Here is an 18,874-nt window from a genome sequence, read left to right as displayed (position 1 = left end):
TGTCAAAGGGGGAGGAGTGGCCATCATAGCTAAATCTTCCTTGAACATGAGAGGTGCTTTCAACTCCCCATAGCTCCTGTGAACTCCTCTCAGTGAAAATGTCTCTTTCAGCAACAGCGACACTAAACATCGACCTCATCTACTGTCCCCCAGAGCCCACACACACCGTTGAGAATGAGGTCACACAGATCATCTCTTCTTATAGAAAACCCAAATCACAAACCATCTTATTGGGGGATTTCAATCTAGGCCTGAATGACCCACTCGACACCAATGCTCTATCCTTGGCTAACACTATGTCAGCACTTGGCTTTGCGCACAAGATCCAGAATCCCACTAAGGTGAAAGGTCGTACTCTCGACTGGCTTGCAGATAGATATCAACTGCACTTCCACCGTCATATGTAAGTCACCCTGCCCCTGGACTGATCAACACCGCATCACTTTCAACATCAATACCAAGATCAGACCTACCAACCTTCCGAATATAGCACCAGAGGAGCCCTCGAGAAGCAAAAAGAAACTCACAGCCAACAACTTGCTCCCACTATTGCAACCCGTCCTGGCTACACCTACGAGACGACACTGCTGAGCCCACCATAATAAACAGACTCCACAACAATCTCTGACACTGCCTCCAGGGAATTACATACAAAAAGTACTTCTTACCAAAGGAAAATTATACGACGACAGAATATCCAAAGCGAGCTTCAATACCAAGGAACTATTGCTAATCCTCAGAGAGCTAGAAACCCCTATCCCACCCCCAGAAAGCTGTAATAAAGATGCAGACTGGTGTGAACATTCAAAATGCCCTTCAAAACAAAAATCAATCGCCTCCAATCTACAATTGAAGCCAAAAAGAATAGCCCAGACAAACTACACAAACCTCCACCTCCCTCTGCTACCTCCACCGACCTCAAGGAGCTTCCCCAATTCGAATTCACAGAGGTCACCATCCCAGAAGTTCTGAAAATTGTCCTTAGCATAAAACCGTCGAGTTGACCCATGCCCATTCATCATCAGTCTTATCAATGCCTCCTTCAAAAACAACTGTCTCATCGGACATAAAAAAAGCGTGGGTCCTACCCCTATTGAAAAAAAAACACCCTGGACCCCAATACTCCCACAAACTACCGCCCAATAACAGTACCATTTCTCTTGAAAATTCTTGATAGAGTAGCATATCGCAAATTCAGAAATATCTGGAAACTAATAAGATCCTGGGGCTACTCCAGTGTGGTTTCCGCCCAAGACATGGGGCGGAAACAGCACTACTGGATCTAAAAATCCAAATGGATAACCTGAGAGACAATGGGAAACTAGCTGTGCTTCTCCTAGACCTCTCTGCCGCATTTGACCTGGTGGACCACAATATTCTGTGTAAACACCTAACATCAACAGCAAACTTCTCCAACGTCACACTTTGGATGAAATCCTTCCTCAGCGACAGAACTATGAAAGTCTTCTCCACTAAAGCAGAAGCACAACCCCACCCCAGTCACCTGTGGAGTGCCACAAAGCTCATTTCTGGCCCCCACTTTGTACAATATCTTCACAAACGACCTGGGTGTCACCTACACTAATTACGCAGAGGACACTCAGGTCCTAATACCTATCGCAGGAGACCACGACACTGACACAGCCATCCTCAATGCCGTATACGATCTATCCAAGATTGGATGGCGCAGCACAGGCTATTTTTAAATGACGATAAGACTGAGCTGCTTATAATCGGCTCTCAACATAGAATCGCCAAACTCAATCACCTCTTTAAGTCCTTCGTCATAGATGGACACACCATTAAAGTAAACAATTATGTAAAAACGCTTGGTTTCCACCTAGACTCCTCATTCAATTTCGATAAACAAGTAAATGCTACCACCTCAACAACCTCATACACATGCAACCTCATTACTGCTTGCACAAAACTCCTCTCACCAGACAGCTATCTTACTCAAGCCAGAACCTTAGTCCTTATGCGCCTCGACTACTGCAACGCATTGTATGCCGGGAAGCGGATCCAGAATATCCAGAAGTTACAGATCCTACAAAACAATGCCCTCAGAGCTGCACTCAACGTCCCCAGATCAGCACACATCTCAGCCATTGGACACCAACAACACTGGCTCCCAGTACAAAAACGCATCATGTTCAAATAACTCACCTTAACCTACAAATGTCTTCACCAGATGGCCCCCGCCTACCTGTCCAACAGTATCACTTAGACACAACGCTCTAGACCGATCCGAGCTGCCTATCAGCACCACCTAGCCATTCCCAGGTTCAAGCTCCAAAAGGCAGGTGGTAGCAGCTTCCCCACTTTCGCCAGCAAACTCTGGAACGCACTGCTGTTCCCACTCAGAGCTCCAGAATCTTTTTTGGATCTTCCAGAAAACAACTCAAAACGCACCTCTTCACCCAAAGCTTAAGTAACCAAGTACTCCCACTAACCTAGCTTGTCACCACCCCCTCCTACTCCTCACTGAATCTGCAATCTCTGCATGTTATTCTGTTCACTGCATCTATCTGTAATGTCATTATCTTCGCTATGTCTGTTTTTTACTTGCTAGTGTAACAATTGTAACCTCTACACTCTGTAAGAAACCACCCAGATGCCTTTGGGCTTGGCGCGCTATATAAGCTTCAGAATAAATAAATAAACTACAAACCCGAAGTATAAGTGTTACTTGGCTACTTGTATTTGTGTATTTCATTGCTACGGTTCTACAGCTCAAATTTACCCCTCTTGAGATAAGCCTGGCTGCTCAGTCACACTATCAACTTGTGTAGTACAGGTCTAATTTCTGTGCTAATTCCCTTCTACCTTAGAGACCCCCCCACCCCCCGCACCCCATCTCTTTCGCTGGATTTAAGGACTTTACATTTTTATCCTGGAGTAAGTGAGACCTTTTCCCCACTCATGTATTATTGATCTGATTTGGACTCTGTGTTTCTTTTGGTTTTGGAGTCTGACAAACTCCATAGGCATCACCTTTTGTATTGTGACACACAGCACCTTCAGTGCAGTGTCACAGAGAAGTCCTTTAGATTTCTCTTCAGGTTTAAATACCTTCTCTTGTGTAAACTACTGTTCCCAACAGTAGTAAAGTGAAATTGACTTTACTTACCAGTTTTTGCTATGTAGGTCCAGTACAACCCATCTTATGTAGAAGTACTGGGGGGGTTACTAAGAAGAACAAGTTACTTACCAACTGGTAACGTTCTTTCGATTGGATGTTCCTCCAACGTATTCCAAATCTTTGACATGTAATGTCCACAGCTGTGTTACTTCGGACATTTTTTGGCAGAGAGCGTCCTGCATCGATGGCGTCGGGTCGATGTCCCTCGAAGGCCTCCGTTGAGGGCGATGTCACCAGATGTTATAAATGGAACACACAGTGCCCTTAGCATCAGTTTATGTTTTTTCCTCCATAACGTGTGACATGCTTGTACATAATGCTTGCTTGACAGCACATAGCCTTGAGGGAACCCAAGCTGCAAAAGCACAGGAAATTCTCCAGAGGGGCAGGCTGGGAGGGCGATGTGGAATACGTTGGAGGAACATCCAGTCGAAAGAAAGTTACCAGTTGGTAAGTAACTTGTTCTTCGAATGGATTGTGTCCTCCAACGTATTCCACATCTTTGACAGACTCCCAAAGCAGTACCAGAAAATGGAGGAGGGAAAATAATTTAGAATACCCAATCAGATGGCAGAATAAAGAACCGCTTTACCAAAGGACATATCTTGACCATGGAGTGCATCCAGGGAGTATTGTTTGACAAAGTTGTGGATAGAAGCCCATGTCGCTGCATCACAAATATTCCTAATAGGAACTACCCGCTGCAGGGCTGTGGAAGCAGCCACGCCCCTAGTGGAATGAGCTCTCAACCCTTTAGGAGGGTCCTTGCTAGACAATCTGTAACATTCAGTAATGGTGAGGATAATCCACCTGGACAAGGTCTGTTTGGTAACAGCCTGGCCCAATCGGTGTCCAGAGTACCCCACAAAGAGTTGATCGTCCACTCTGACTCTGGATATCCTAGAAATATAAAAGCTCAGCTCTCCTATGGAGTCACTCCTCTTCCTTACAAGGATGAGGAGGTAGCTAGAAAGCAGCAAGTACCACTTTCTGGCTTAAATGAAACTCAGACACTACCTTAGGTAGAAAGAAAGGACGTACCCTCATTACAACCTTATCCTTGTGGAACACAGTAAAGGGAGGCTTAGATTAAAGTGTCTGCAATTCACTCACTCTACGAGCGGATGTAACCGCAACCAAGATAACCGTCTTGAAAAACAACAGACTTAAAGGACAAGAGTGCAAAGGTCCAAATGGAGCACCCATCAGGAATTTTAAGACCAAATTCAGATCCCAAACCTGCACTTGAAACGGGGACGGCGGGAAAACAGTTAGCCCTTTTAGAAATTGGGAAATCAAAGAAGATCCTCACGGTAGGAAAGACGGCATGGAGAGCAGATGGACATTTCTAGATGATCCGGGTACCACGTTCTCCTGGCCCAATCCGGAGCAATGAGGATCATGTGGGATCCGAACCTCTGCAACCTCCTTAACACTTGAGGAATGACGGGGACCGGAGGAAACGCATACAAAAGTGGGAATGACCAATCCACAACGAATGCTCCTCTCGGAGGAAATTCCCGTGAGCAGAATCTCTCGCACTTCCGGTTGGCACTAGTAGCAAAGAGATCCACTTGTGGGGTTCCCCCCAAAGAGCGAAGATCTCCAGAAGGACTTCCTGAGCTAACTCCCACTCATGAGAGGCCGTGCTATGCCTGCTCAGAGCGTCCGCCGCCGCATTCTCCACTCCGGCCAGTTGTACTGCCGAGAGTGAAATTCCCTGCTGGATCGCCCAGAACCAGAGCTGCATCGCCTCTCTGCACAACGGGAGTGAACCCTACCCCCCTTTTTTGTTGAGGTACTGCATGGTCACTGTGTTGTCCATCATGATCAGGACACTTCTCCCCCGCACAGATGGCAAAAAAGCTTTCAGGGCCAGCCTGATGGCCCTCAGCTCTAACAGTTTGGTGTGGAGTTTTGACTATGACGGAGACCAACGACCGCTGGCGGTCAGATCGTCAGCATGAGCTCCCCATCCTGTTAGGGAAGAACAAGTTACTTTCTTACCTGGTAACGTTCTTTCGATAGGATGTTCCGACGGCGTATTCCACATCTATGACAGGTAATCACCACAGCTGTGCTGCTCTGGACAATTTTCGGCATCTGCGTCCTGCGTCAATGACGTCAATACTCTGCCCTCGAGTGCCTCCGTCGAACCAACGTCACCGGATGTTATAAGTAAGACACACGACGCCCGTAGTCTCAGTTGTAGTTTTTTCCCCAGAACGTGTGGCACCAATCTTCTGCCAGTATGACTACAGAAAGCCTTACAGAAACGAAAGCTGCAATCGCAAAAGAAATTCTGTAGAGGGGCAGGTAGGGAGGGAGCTATGTGGAATACGTTGTCGGAACATCCCATCGAAAGAACGTTACCAAGTAAGAAAGTTGATCGTCCACTCTGACCCGGGACATGCGCAAGATGTAGAAACTCAAAGCTCTCCTAGGATCCAACCTATGGAGCCTCCTCTTCTTTACCAGGATACGGAGGAGGATAGAACGCCGTAAGAACAACATTCTGGCTTAAATGAAATTCCGACACAACTTTCGGAAGAAAAGAAGGACGAACCCTAAGGACAACCCTGTCCTTATGGAACACTGAAGGGTGGCTTAACAGAAAGTGCCTGCAACACAGTCACTCTGCGAGCGGAAGTCACCACAACTAAAAATACAGTTTTCAAGGTCAACAGTCTCAAAGGGCAAGAATGTAAAGGCTCAAACGGAGCTCCCATGTGGAATTTTAGAACCAGGTTCAAATCCCAACAAAGCACCTGGAAAGGTGACGGTGGAAACACATTAGTGAGCCCTTTGAGAAACTGGGAAATCAAAAAGGAATCTTAAAATAAGAACACTCCTCAGACGAGCGCTTAAATATGGACAGCGCCGCCAGGTAACCCTTAATGGTACCCACTTGCAGGCCCTTGTGGGCTAAAGAAAGCAAAAAAGACAGAAACACAGGAATGGCACATGAAAAAGGATCCACACTCTTAACCCTGCACCAGTCGCAGAACTTTCTCCAACGGCAATGGTACAGGGACTATGCTGCGGGCCTTCTCATCTTCCGGAAGGTCCCAATCCTTATACCTCAACCTTTCAGAAGCCAAGCATGAAGGTTGAGGGACTTGACCTATGGATGGAGAACCTGATACCCCCCCCCTCCTGTGAGAGCAGATGGTCTCGGTAGGGAAGACGGATTGGAGGGCAGATCGACATGTTGAGAAGGTCCGAGGTACCATGTTCTCCGGGCCCATGCCGGAGCAATGAGGATCATCCGGGAACCGAACCTCCGTAACCTCTGCAGCACTTGCGGAATGACGGGCGAGCAGAATATTTCGCACTTACCAGTTGGCACTGGTGGCAAAGGTATCCACTTATGGGGTCCCCCAAAGGGCGAAGATATCCAGGAGAATCTCCTGAACCAGCTCCCACTCGCAAGAGACCGTGCTCTGCCTGCTCAGAGCGTCCGCCGCCACGTTTTCGTCTCCGGCCAGATGAACTGGTGAGATCGAAATTTCCTGCTGGATGGACCAGAACCAGAGCTGCATCGCCTCTCTGCACAGAGGGAGAGACCGTGCCCCCGCCCCTTTTTGTTGAGGTAGTGCATAGCCACTGTGTTGTCCGTCAGAATCAGGACAGTTCTCCCCCGCACAGACGGCAGAAAGGCCTTCAGGGCTACCCTGATGGCACTCAGCTCCAAGAGATTGATATGGAGTCTGGACTCCGACGGAGACCAACGACTGATGACTGTCAAATCGTTGGCATGAGCTCCCCACCCCGTGAGGGACGCTTCCGTCACGATCATTACCTGCCAGAGGACTGCGACCACTGGAGCTGGAGAGCCCATTGCAGAGATCTCAGCCGCAACCTGGCCTCTGGCACCAGAAGAATGCAGGATGCCATGAGGCTGAGCAACCTCAAGAACTCGGACGCCGGGAGACTCTGGGCAAGTTGAAACTTGTGCACTGTCTGCAGAATGTGACGAGCCCTCACCTGGGGAGGGAAACACTGCCCCAGGGATGTGTCGAGCACTGCTCCGATGTACTTGAGCCGCTGGATAGGTGTCAAGTGGGACTTCAAGTTGAGGGAGAAGCCCAGCCTGTGAAGGGAGTGACAGGTGACTGACAGATGATCCAGGACTTGCTCGGTAGAGCGCGCCCTGAATAACCAATCGTCCAGGTAAGGGTATACGTGAATCCCCCCTTTTCCCCGAGATACGCTGCCACCACCACCATGAGCTTGGTGAAGACCCTTGGGGAGGAAGTCAATCCGAACGGCAGGACCCGAAACTGAAAGTGCGAGTCGCCAACCGCGAACCTCAGGTACTTCTTGTGCTTGGGATGAATCAGCACATGAAAATAAGTGTCCTTGAGGTCGAGAGACACCAACCAGTCCTGAAGTTGAAAGGCCTGGAGGACTTGAGAAAGAGTAACCATCGTGAACTTGTCCTTCCTGAGGAGCTTGTTCAAACCATGCAAGTCCATGATGGGTCTCAATCCCCCCTCTTTTTTTCCGAACCAAAAAATATGGGGAATACCATCCCTTGTTCCTCTCCGCTACAGGCACCAGTTCTATGGCACCTTTCTCCAGCAGGGATTTGATTTCCTAGGCAAGGAGCGGATCCGGACTCTTCAAAGAGGGATTCCCTGGTGGATTGTCGTGAGGCCTCTGCCGGAAAGGAAGACAGTAGCCGTGGGCTATGATCTCCAGAACCCACACATCTGAAGTAATGGCATGCCATTCTACAAGATGCTGTGCCAGCCTTCCCCCAACCGGCGAACCACGGGACATGGCCTCATGACTGAGCTGAAGCGGATGCGGCAGTGCCTGAGGGTAATGAGGCAACTGCCTGAGCGGCATTGGCTCCTCGAGTACCTTGGTTTCCACCTCTGGTACTCCTACGGTGTCCCCTTTGACTTGCAGCTCCCCTCGATCTACTAAAGGAAGAGTAGTATCGAAAGGAACCTCCCCTCCATTGCTGTCCCCTAGGATGAAAAGGCAGAGATTGGCGAACTGCAGCGCTCAACAACTTCGCTGCAGCTTTGGAGGTCTGCAACCTCTCAAGGCTCTCGTCAGCCTTGCTGCCAAAAAGATGTTCACCATCAAAGAGCATGTTGAGAAGCCGGGCTTGTACGTCAGGAGCAAACCCCGACTTCCGCAACCACGCAAATCTGCGCATTACGGTGCTCGCCACCATGGACCGGCTTGCACAACCTGCCATGTCCAGACCCGACTGAACAGATTCACACATGGCAACCTTGCCATCCTGAACGAGAGTAAGAAAACCATTGCGTTCCTCGCCTTCAGGGATATGTTCAGCCGCCAAAGAGACAATTCCACAGAGTAGGAGTGAAACGTGCTAAGGCGCACACAGAGTTGGCTGCCTGTAAAGCCATACCCCCTGAAGAAAGCACTTTCTTCGCCCTGCCATCAAAACGCTTGTCGTCCCTATCAGGAGGGATGGTAGGGTACAATGCCTGTTTTGCTGGGGCTGTAGCCGCCTGCACCAGCAAACTCTCCGGAGTGGGGTGCGTAGTCAAGTAGCTGGGGTCGCTACTGGCTGGACAGTATTTCTTCGGCAAAGACTTGCTCCCTGCCGGAAGACTCTCCGGAGCAGTCCAAGCCGCCGCCACCCTTCTCTGTAAAGCCATATGAAAAGGCAGCACCAGGTCAGTGGGTGGACCTTGGTCAAGGAAATCCGTCAGGTCACCCTGCAGAAAATCCACTGGTGGCGCAGACCACCCCAAGTACTCGGTCACCCTCGACATGAGTCGCCTGTACGAAGATTCAGCATGCGTACCAGGCTCAGGCCTGCCAAATTCAACCTCCGGTGAGGTATCAAGACCACTGGCGTCGTGCAAAGACTGACGCAGGTCTTCCAACTGGCTATGACAAGATAACAGGTCAACAGGAACCTCATCAGGAACCAAACCTTCCTCAGACCCTCCCATCCACCTCAGAAATATAATCCAGAGGCTGGAACAAATCCCTGGAAGAGGGCACCGAAAAAGGCTCAAATACAGGCCTTACCGACTTCTTCAGGGCCTTCCTTGGAGATTCCACCAATGCACGGGGTACCTCCGGTAAAGCCTCCACAAAAGGCGTCGAGGGATTTGGCTTCGACGTCGAGCGTGGCGTCGATGGCTTCGACACAGGCCTCGAGGACGGAGCCTCGAGCGTATCCTTCGACGGCCTTGGCGCCGATGGCGTCAATGACTTCCTCGGAGGCGGAGCCTCGAGAGAGTTCCTCGACGGACATGGCGCTAATGGCGTCGACGTCTTCTTAGAAGACCTCACAGGCTCAACCGGTCTCGAGGGCGTCGAGCACCGAGACCTGGAGCGGGCATGGCTAGACCGATCTACCTTGTCCGATCGGGACCTCGAAGCCTCCCGATGATCGCGCCGACCACCCGAACCCGAAGACGTGCGAGCGGTGGCCCTATTACGTTCCATGCCGGCTTGTTTCGAAGGCACAGACAGAACGGAGCCCCGAGATTGGAAAATCGCTATCATCTCCATACGAAATTAATCCCATTCCGCAGGAGAGGAATGCTTGTTGGGACAAGCAACCTACCGACGGACGGAGTCCTCGGACGAGGAAGGCGACCGGTGACGACGCTTTCGCGAGTGCCTTGAAGAGGCAGAGGAATGGCAATGGCAGAGGAATGGCGGGACCCACTCCGGGACCGAGACCCCCTGGACTTACGACGACGACTCGGAGAGTCGCTTCTCGAATCGTTGGTCGAAAGCCCCGCGGATTTCGACTTTCGGGGCTTGGACACCCTACCGAACAGAAAGCTTCTTCCGCTCCCGCAAGGCCTTCGACGTTAACGACTGGCAATCGTCACAATCATCCGTAGCGTGTTCCTCACCGAGGCACCAGAGGCAGACGTCGTGCAGGTCCGTCAGCGACATCTTGGAACCGCAGTCCCGACACTTCATGAAACCCGACCGCGAGGCAGAAGACGAAGGCATGATATCTTCCCAAACAAACAAGTTCGAAGAACCGATAGAAGTTCTCAGAAGAACCGAGGCACGCAGAGATCTCTGAAGCGAACACATTCGCGGGAAAAATGGAACTGAGGCTACGTGCGTCCTACTTATAACATTCGGTGACGTCGGCTCGACGGAGGCCCTCGAGGACAGCGTATCGACACAGGACATTTTCCAAAGCAGCACAGCTGTGGTGATTACCTGTCAGAGATGTGGAATACGTCAGAGGAATAAATCCCTGTGAAGCGTCCGTCACTACTGTCACCTCCGGCCACTGTTGCCAAAACCGCTCCCCCTTCATCAGGTTCCGCTCGTCGGCCCACCACAAAAGATCTTGTGTGAGACCGAGAGTCGAATCCAAACGGGATCCGACATCTTACCTGAGAATTGTGACCACTGCATCATGAAGACCCATTGCAGGGATCTCATCCTTAGCCTGGCCTCTGGCACCAGAAAAATGCAGGATGCCATGAGGCCGAGCAACCTTAAGAATTCGAAAGCCGGGAGACGCTGGGCATGTTGAAATTTGTCCACCATTTGTACAATGTGATGAGCCCTCACCTTGGGAGGTGAGCACTTCCCAGAGGACGTGTCCAACACAGCGCGATGTACTGGAGCGGTTGGGATGGTTTCAGATGCGACTTCTTGAAATTGAGGAGAAGCCCAGCTTGTGGAGGGAGCGGCAGGTGAGACTGAGATGATCCATCGCTTGCTCAGGAGAAGGTGCATGGATCAGCTAATCGTCCAGGTGGGGGTAGACACGAATTCCCCCTCGCCTGAGATACACAGTCACCACCACCATTAGCTTGGTGAAGACCCTCGCGGCAGTGGTCAATCCGAATGGCAGGACCCGAAACTGAAAGTGCGAGCTGCCAGCCGCAAACCTCAGGTAATTTTTGTGCTTTGGATGAATCGGCACATATAAGGAAGCATCCTCTAGGTCCAGAGAAACCAACCAATTCTGAAGTCGAAGGGCCTCGAAGACCTGAAAAAGACTGACCATCTTGAACTTGTCCTTCCTGAGAAGTTTGTTCAACCAACGTCCAAGATGGGTCTCAAACAACCATCTTTCTTTGGAATCAAAAATATGGGGAATACTATCCCTTGTTCCTCTCCGCTAGAGGCACCAGTTCTATAGCGCCTTTCTCCAGCAGGGTCAAGATTTCCTGTACAAGAAGCAGATCGAGAAGCTTCAAAGAGACAGTCCCTGGTGGATTGTCGTGAGGCCGCTTAAGGAAGGGAAGGCAGTAGCCGTGGGCTAGTGTATCCAGAACCTACGCATCCGAAGTAATAGCTTACCATTCTTCGAGATGCTGAGACAGTCTGCCCCCAACCGGCGAACAATGGAACATGGCCTCAGTTGTTTTTGAGCGGCTGTGGCAGCGCCTGAAGGCAAAGAGGCAGCTGCCCTTAGCGGCTTTGGCACCCCTACTTGCCCTACCACCACGGGTACTTTTACTTTGACCCCTTTGACTGCCGGCTCCTCTCATCCCACCAAAAGAGGAGTAGTAACGAAAGGAACCTCCCCTCACTGCTGTCTCCTAGGACGATGAGGCGGAGGTTGATGCACAGCTGCGCTCAAACATTTAGCCGCAGCTTTTGAGGTCTGCAACCTCTCAAGGATCTCGTCTGCCTTGCTGCTAAACAAATGCGCGCCATCAAAGGGCATGTTCAAAAGACGGGCTTGCACATCCGGAGCAAAACCCGACTTCCGCAACCACGCAAATCTGCGTATAAACGGTGCTCGCAGCCATGGACCGGCTAACACTGTTGGCCGTGTCCAATCCCGAAGGGATTCACACATGGCATCATTGCCATCTTGCACGAGAGCAAGGAACCCATCCCTTTCTTCCTCCTTGGGAATATGCTCAGCCGCTAGAGAAACACAATTCCAAAGAGTGTGTGAAAATCTTGCTAAGGCACAAGTGGAGATAGCCGATTTCAGCGCCATACTCCCTGCAGAAAACATCTTGTGTACCTAACCATCGAAGCGTTTGTCATCCCTATCAGGAGGGATGGTAGGGTACGCCGGCTGCCTCGAGGTTACTGTAGCCGGCTGAACCACCAAACTCTTGGGAGTGGGGCGAGAGGAAAGGTAGCTGGGGTCGCTACTGGAAGGGCGGCATTTTTTTAGTTGACGGCTTATTAACCGCCAGAAGAGATGCCAGTGTCTGCCAAGCAGCCGCCACCCTTTTCTGCAACGTCAAATGAAAAGGTAACACTGGATCAGAGGAGGGACCTTGATCCACAATATGTGTTAAGTCATCCTAACAAAAGCTTCCAGAGGACTAGACCAACCAAGATACTCAGTGACCCTAGCCATCAGTCTCCTATAGGATGACTCGGCATGAGCCCCAGGCTTAGGTCTGCCAAACTCCACCTCAAGTGTTCAAGCCACTGGCACCATGAAGAGATTGATGCAACTCTTCCAACTGACTGTCCCCGGAAAAGACAGGAGCCACATCAGGCTCAACAGGATCAAATTCCAAATCAGACCTCTCCTCATCCTCATAGATATTATTCAGAGGAAGAAAAAACTCCTACCTCGGGACAGAAGAGGGTCTGCAGAATCCTCAACAGGCCTCACAGACTTGGAAGTAGCCTTCCTTTGTGGATCTACAGGATCAGGGACCGCCATCAGCAAATTCCGACCAAAAGGCATTGAGGGCGCCGACAGCTTCGAAGTCGACAACGGCACCGAGGGCTGGTGTGAAGGCAAAGCTTCGACATCCGTATCCGACGGACACGGCACCGACGTAGTTGACGCCGATCTCAAGCCCTTACCAGATTTCTGTGGTTTTGCCGGGGATGAAGACCGAGACCTGGATGCAGCACATCTCTGGCGATAAACCTGAACCTTGTCCGAAAGGGACCTCGAAGGTTCCTGGTCAGTATCGCGCCGAGGACCTGAGCCCGAAGGCGTACGAGCCACGGATCGACACCATTCCCTGCCGGCTTCTTCCGAAGGCGCGGACTGAACTGTGCCCCGAGATTGAAAAATTGCCAGCATCTGCTCCCTGAAGGCTGCCCATTCCTTCGGAGTCGAGGACTTAGTGGGACAAGCCACATTCATCGCGGCACCATCCTCCGTAGAGGACAGGGAAGGCGACCGGTGATGGCACTTCCGAGAATGCTGTGACGAGGAGGACGAATGGCGGGAGCCACTCCGGGACAGAGATCCCCGGGACTCCTTCCGACGAGGAGAGTCGCCCCTCGAATGGTCGGTGGACATCCCCTTAGCAGCTTTACAGGACTTACTGGGTTTAGAGCCCCTACCTACCTGTAACTTCCCCTTACGCTCCCGCAAGGCCTTAGCAGTCAGCGACTGGCATTTCGAACAGTCGTCGGTGTCATGACTCTCGCCCAGACACCACAAACAAATGCGGTGCAAGGCCGTAATCGACATCTTAGACTTGCAGTCCCAGCAAGTCTTAAAGCCACACCATGGAGTCGGAGGGTCGAAGAAGACATTCACGAGGAATACACGAGGCGCTGAGTTCTCGAAGCAAACACAGTAGAGGAAAAACGGAACTGAGGCTAAGGGCGCTGTGCGTCCTATTTGTAAAATTTGGTGATGTCGCCCTCGACAGAGGCCTTCGAAGGACATCAACCCGACGTCATCGAGGCAAGACGCCCTCTGCTGAAAAATCTCCGAAGGAACACAGCTGTGGACATTACATGTCAAAGATGGGGAATACGTTGGGGGACACAATCCATTTGAAGCCCCTTTTCGAACTTACTCATGTAACATTTATGTTACCTTCACTAAATTTAATGGCTGGAGGCAGTTTAATTTTCCTACCATTGTGCGTTTTTACCGAAGGCTCAATCCTCAGCTGCAGTATTGCACCCATGGGTGCCCATTTAGTCAAAATGGCCCATTCTTTTTTCGCCATTTCTTGCTTATGAGGTCTTTTTTGGGGTTTAACCCTTTTGTTTGTTTTGCCTTTGGCGGGCTTCACTGCTGAATCCCGCCTCCAGCTCCATTGTGTCTGGCAGGGAAGGAAGTGAGGGAGGTGCCCGAAACTCCCTGTCCTTCGTCTCCATGGTTACCTGAATGCACCTACTGCCGATTGGCTGGCTGTCCTTGGAGGACAGCCACCCTACTGTGTGAGTGACAGCTAGGCTGTGCCTGAATGGGAGAAACCTGCATAAAAGGTGAGGTCTCTTGAACAGATGGCGGAGTCGACCACTGGACGAAGAATCCAAAGAAAGAAACTGGAAGAGAAACTTGCTGCACCCTCCTGAACTGTTACCCGGTGAAGCCCTGCTGCATTGCTGAAGCTCCAAATTTCGTATTGGCTAGAGAAGACCGGAACGGACAACTTCTTCCCTTGGGTTGATGGTACCAACTGACCACAAGACGAACTTTGCGGGATCCCCTCTCCCTGCTGGCTGTACTTCCTTGCTGCTGCTGGAACCGAGTGACAGGGGTCAGGAACACCAGAAACTAGTGCATCGTCTTTAAGCCGGACCCGAGCTCCAGGAAGATCCTGAGGACCCTCTCAAAGCAGGACGACCCAAGCCTGAGCCACCTCAACAGAGTGCTGGACCCCAGAAGCAATGGAAGCCCACAAAGTGTCCAAGAGCCGCAGTGGTGCTATTTGCCAGTAACTAAAACCACAAAATGACACTGATTTGGAACGAGCCCTTTGCCGCTGCCATCAACCTAGAGTCCTCCAGACATCCTCCCTCTTGTCTCCACGACTGAGGCCCAGGAACTGCAGGACTGCAACCTGAACAGAAGCCAGCTGGATCCTCTTCTTCCAACCTAAGGTACTGGCTTGACTAAAGGGGAACATACAGTTTTGGTCTGTAGCTTGTTTGTCTCACTGGAGATTTCCAGTAGCTGCTTTTTCGGCAGAGTTCCTTGCAGCTTTGCTTTCACAAGCATTAAATCTTGTGGCCCAACAGTGATTCTTTTCTACAAACTCTCTATGTAACATTGTGCAAGACTTGTGTGCTATCTGCCAGAAGCGCTTCAGCTCCCTAGACATTTTTTCAATTGACATTGGCTGTCCTGGCTCCCTGCAGACTCTTCTGACCCACTGACCTAGTGTTTATCTGTCCCTCATAGCGTTGGAATTGAAATATTAGGCCTCCTACCGCAGTAAATTGAATGTGTATTGGCCTACGCCAAGTCGTCTAAAATATCATGTGAATAGACTCCGCGGCAAGGTCTTGACCTTAACGAAAAGTAATGTAAGTCGCCATCTTGGATTTAGCCGCCATTTTAGGTCCTCTTGTAAATGTGGAAGTCACCCTGAACATCAAAATGGAGGCTGAATGGTATTCTGAGCGAGATTCTGGCCGTTGTGACCTCCGCACACACGAATAATTAATATGCCTGCAGGCCACTTGTTGGGGTTGCGAACTAAGACCTTGTCCTATTGCTGACCTATGTGTAAATGAACAACTGTATCAGCGAAACTGATCAAAACGCATAAATTTTAGGATTGACCTGGCAAGGAACTCTAGGCCTGATCCCAAGAATGGTTAACCCGCGAGAGGGTTGGCCAAAGGCTGGACAAAACATATAAAAGTCCCAAATATTCCAATGTACGCTCTCTCTACTAATGCATCGAACCTTTGTTGAAGTTCGTTACGTTACTCTGAGAGCCGAATAGCTATCAGTTTGTCAATTGACTTTGGTAACTGTTGTAGCTTTTAAATAAAGCACTTGTATGTTCTTTGTAACCTGTGTTGGTGTGTTTCCTTTGGGCTTCCCAGCCTCATAGCAATTTTTATGTTTTCACAGTAGGTGGTACATAAGTTACTTGTATTGCTAGGAAAGGGTTAACCTATACTTCATTGGGGGATTGTAAAGTACTCACCTGCTCAGATAACTTGTTAACTTTTTTCCTTCCCTAACCTTTTTCTTTTCGATAACCTCAGTATTGCATTAAGTGTTAAAAGTGATACATATCAATGTCCACTGCATCCTAGCAATTGAAGTCACCTCAGGGTGTAGGAAGTGTGTGTGCGACATCCCAAAAGAGTAGCTACTTGCTTAACTTAAATCTGAAGTATTTTTGAAATGTATTTGATTGTTGCATATTGCCCTTTCTAAAGCAGGCTCATTATTGTACGAGAAAACCTTGAGTATAAGTGTTATTTCAATGCTTGAACTGTGAATTTCTATGTTGCATCTCTACAGCTCACATTTACCCCTCTTAAGATATGTCTGACCAACTTGTGTAGTACAGACCATACCAATAGTTGGGCTTTCTACTGCCAAGAGGACAAGGGTTGTGTAGTCTCCCACATGGTTACTACATCAATTCTTGCCCAACATACGGATAACGCTGGCCTGTAGAATGTATCGACACAATGTACACTCATATGATTGTATTGGAACAATGTACACCTGTCCATTTAGTGTGTTTATGTATTTGTTTGGTTGCTAATAAAAAGTTTCAACAAAAAAACATTCAAAATAAATCGGCAAAAATGAATTACTCTGAAAATATTAAAACCAACCAGTTATCATTTACCTGCTCTTCTACTGTCCACAGCTGGTTAAACGTTTCTGGCTTGGACTCGTCACAAAGGCGACCTCTTATCAGCTGCTTACATGCAACAACAAAAAAATAACATGTCTTTCAGAGAACACGTTTTATACACATTACGCATGGTATAAGTGTCTAGTAATTCCATAAGAAACAGTATCACCAAATGGCTCTCTAATGTAATTCTCCATTTAACTTTTATTGCTAGGTCACAACTAAACATTTTGGAACATTCCAATTACAGGTTCACTTATGAATTCATTTCCTTTTTTAAATTTATCAATATGAACCACAATGGAATTTCTTTGGGAATATTTTATTTTGTTCTTAATTTAACTAACTCAGTGCTCGCTTTTCTTGAGCCATCTCGCGAGATACCCAATTGGGTAACCACAAGACATTGAGGGTATCATCCAAGAAATCATGTCGTTACTGCCCTAAGTACCGATGAATGAAAGTACAGCCCTAAGATGAATGGAGCCTCGATGTGCCGTAAAAGCCCCTGGTCGTGCATTAAGTTCACAAAGTACTTCTTAGGGAGCAGGAAAAAGTTAGAGGAAGAATTCTGAAGGGGTTGAAACGGGTTCCAAGACTCAGGAGAGGATCTGCTGCGATGAACAAAGCTGTTCCCAATTTTCTGAGGGCTTTAGAAAGCGAATACTACCCAAGCCAGAGAGAAGACCAAAATAACCTTCAATGTGTTTGGATGAAATTACGACTCCCAGAGTCACAGACTGAATAAAGTACCGGATTTAGAGAGTTGCGTCGCCAACACAGTTGTGAGTATCTTCACGTCATAGTTCAACATAGCTAGGGGCCTGTCAAAGTGATATCTGTCCAGTGGTTTCCACAGTTTGGGAATGGTTATCACCAAGGTTTCTCGCATGTCAGATGGGAGCATGCCAGTGTCGTAGGCTTCTTCAAAGACTTTTCAGAGTACTGGAACTAGGCTAGAACTATATGCATTGTAAAACTCTGGGAGGGGGGAGGGGGGGTGGACCGTTTGTGCCCAGTGTCTTGCAAGTGGAAAGGAAGGCAATTGCCTCATCTAGTTCTTACACAGTAATGGGTAGGTTTAAGGAATTTCTAAGGTCGTCTGTTAGCTTCGGGAGGTGTATCAGTGAAAAGGCTTAAGCCAATTCTTCCTGAGAGACCTGATGGTCGTATCTGTATAGGTGTGTGTAGTAGGAGGTGAAGATATTGTTGATGGCCTGTTGTGCTCTCACATTAGTCATGGAGTAGCGTTGTCAAGGGCCTAGGGTGTTCTCGTTTACATAGCATTGCCAATAGTCTCCCAGGTTTAATCCCATCCACGTGTGCCTGAGCCACTATGGTGGCATATTCAAATTTGGACAGCCTCCCCCATGCTTCCTGGCACTTGGATCAGGCTTGTGCCAGATTCCCCTCCACTGACCGCTGGCCCGGGTGTTGGGCTTCCAGGGCCCTGATCTCCTCTTCTGCAGATTCTTAAGACCTTTCGCAGCTTCCGGCAGATGCTGCATGCACTTCCTATAACCTTGCCCCCGACTACAACCATCGTAGATTCCCAGATGATGCCCCAACTGTCAAAGCTCCCAACATTATTTTCAAAGAAATTGGTCAAGGAGTCCCATAGTAGCTTCTTAAAGGCCCACTCTGTTAAAGCACCCACAGGCATGCACCATGTCGGGATAGGCGGTCTAGGAGCCATTAGATTCCATTCTATCACCAGAGGGGAGTGGTCTGACATGGTGCGGCCCAGGTATTCTGCACTGCCAAGTTCAGTAAGGTGTCCTGACCCAAGAAACAAGTTATGTATGCGGGTGTGTAGTTTACATGGTGACAAGAAAAATGTGTCCCCATGCTCAGCATGCATCCTAACAGTTTGAACACCACCCCATCCGTGCCCCCTTGTGACTGTCTTTTTTTAATATAATGGTTTTGTAGCTGTGTGCAATGCCTGCCAGGCATCCACCAGGTGACGGTCGGTCAATATTTTATTCAGAGCGACAGTAGCCAGATAAGGGCCACCACTGGGGGTGGTGGGGGCAGGCCAGGGGGTGGGGGCTATCTGTCAAGCCCAGCATCTCTAACGTAATTAAAATCCCCACCCCATATGACAAAGCAGTTGCGCCTAACAGCGACAAGATTACATAGCACTTTCACATGCGACCGGTTCAATCCTGCTTGGACGCGGCCTTGCCGCCTTGACCTCCTTGGCGACGACGGCGGGGTCCGCTAGACTTGCCTCGTCCTC

The 18,874-nt window shown here is 49.4% G+C and overlaps 1 protein-coding gene across 6 annotated transcripts in view; it reads right to left on the bottom strand.

Moving 5' to 3' along the window:
* The window catches only part of ZZZ3 (zinc finger ZZ-type containing 3), a 707,971-nt gene that overhangs the window by 469,505 nt on the left and 219,592 nt on the right, over positions 1-18,874 (bottom strand). For 3 of the 6 annotated variants that reach the window (XM_069641671.1, XM_069641670.1, XM_069641672.1), the window contains exon 6: positions 16,624-16,695. In XM_069641671.1, the coding sequence (XP_069497772.1) occupies positions 16,624-16,695 (72 nt within the window). Of the gene's footprint in view, positions 1-16,623; positions 16,699-18,874 lie in introns of all 6 variants that reach the window. The other 3 variants (XM_069641666.1, XM_069641669.1, XM_069641668.1) reach the window with 1 other exon arrangement.

This window comes from Ambystoma mexicanum, chromosome 1q, assembly GCF_040938575.1.
Source record: "Ambystoma mexicanum isolate Mex_15411 chromosome 1q, UKY_AmexF1_1, whole genome shotgun sequence".
In the NCBI taxonomy this organism is placed as follows: Eukaryota; Metazoa; Chordata; class Amphibia; order Caudata; family Ambystomatidae; genus Ambystoma; species Ambystoma mexicanum.
The sequence above is the reverse complement of the archived record's forward strand: the minus strand, read 5'-3'. Positions and strand labels throughout refer to the sequence as shown.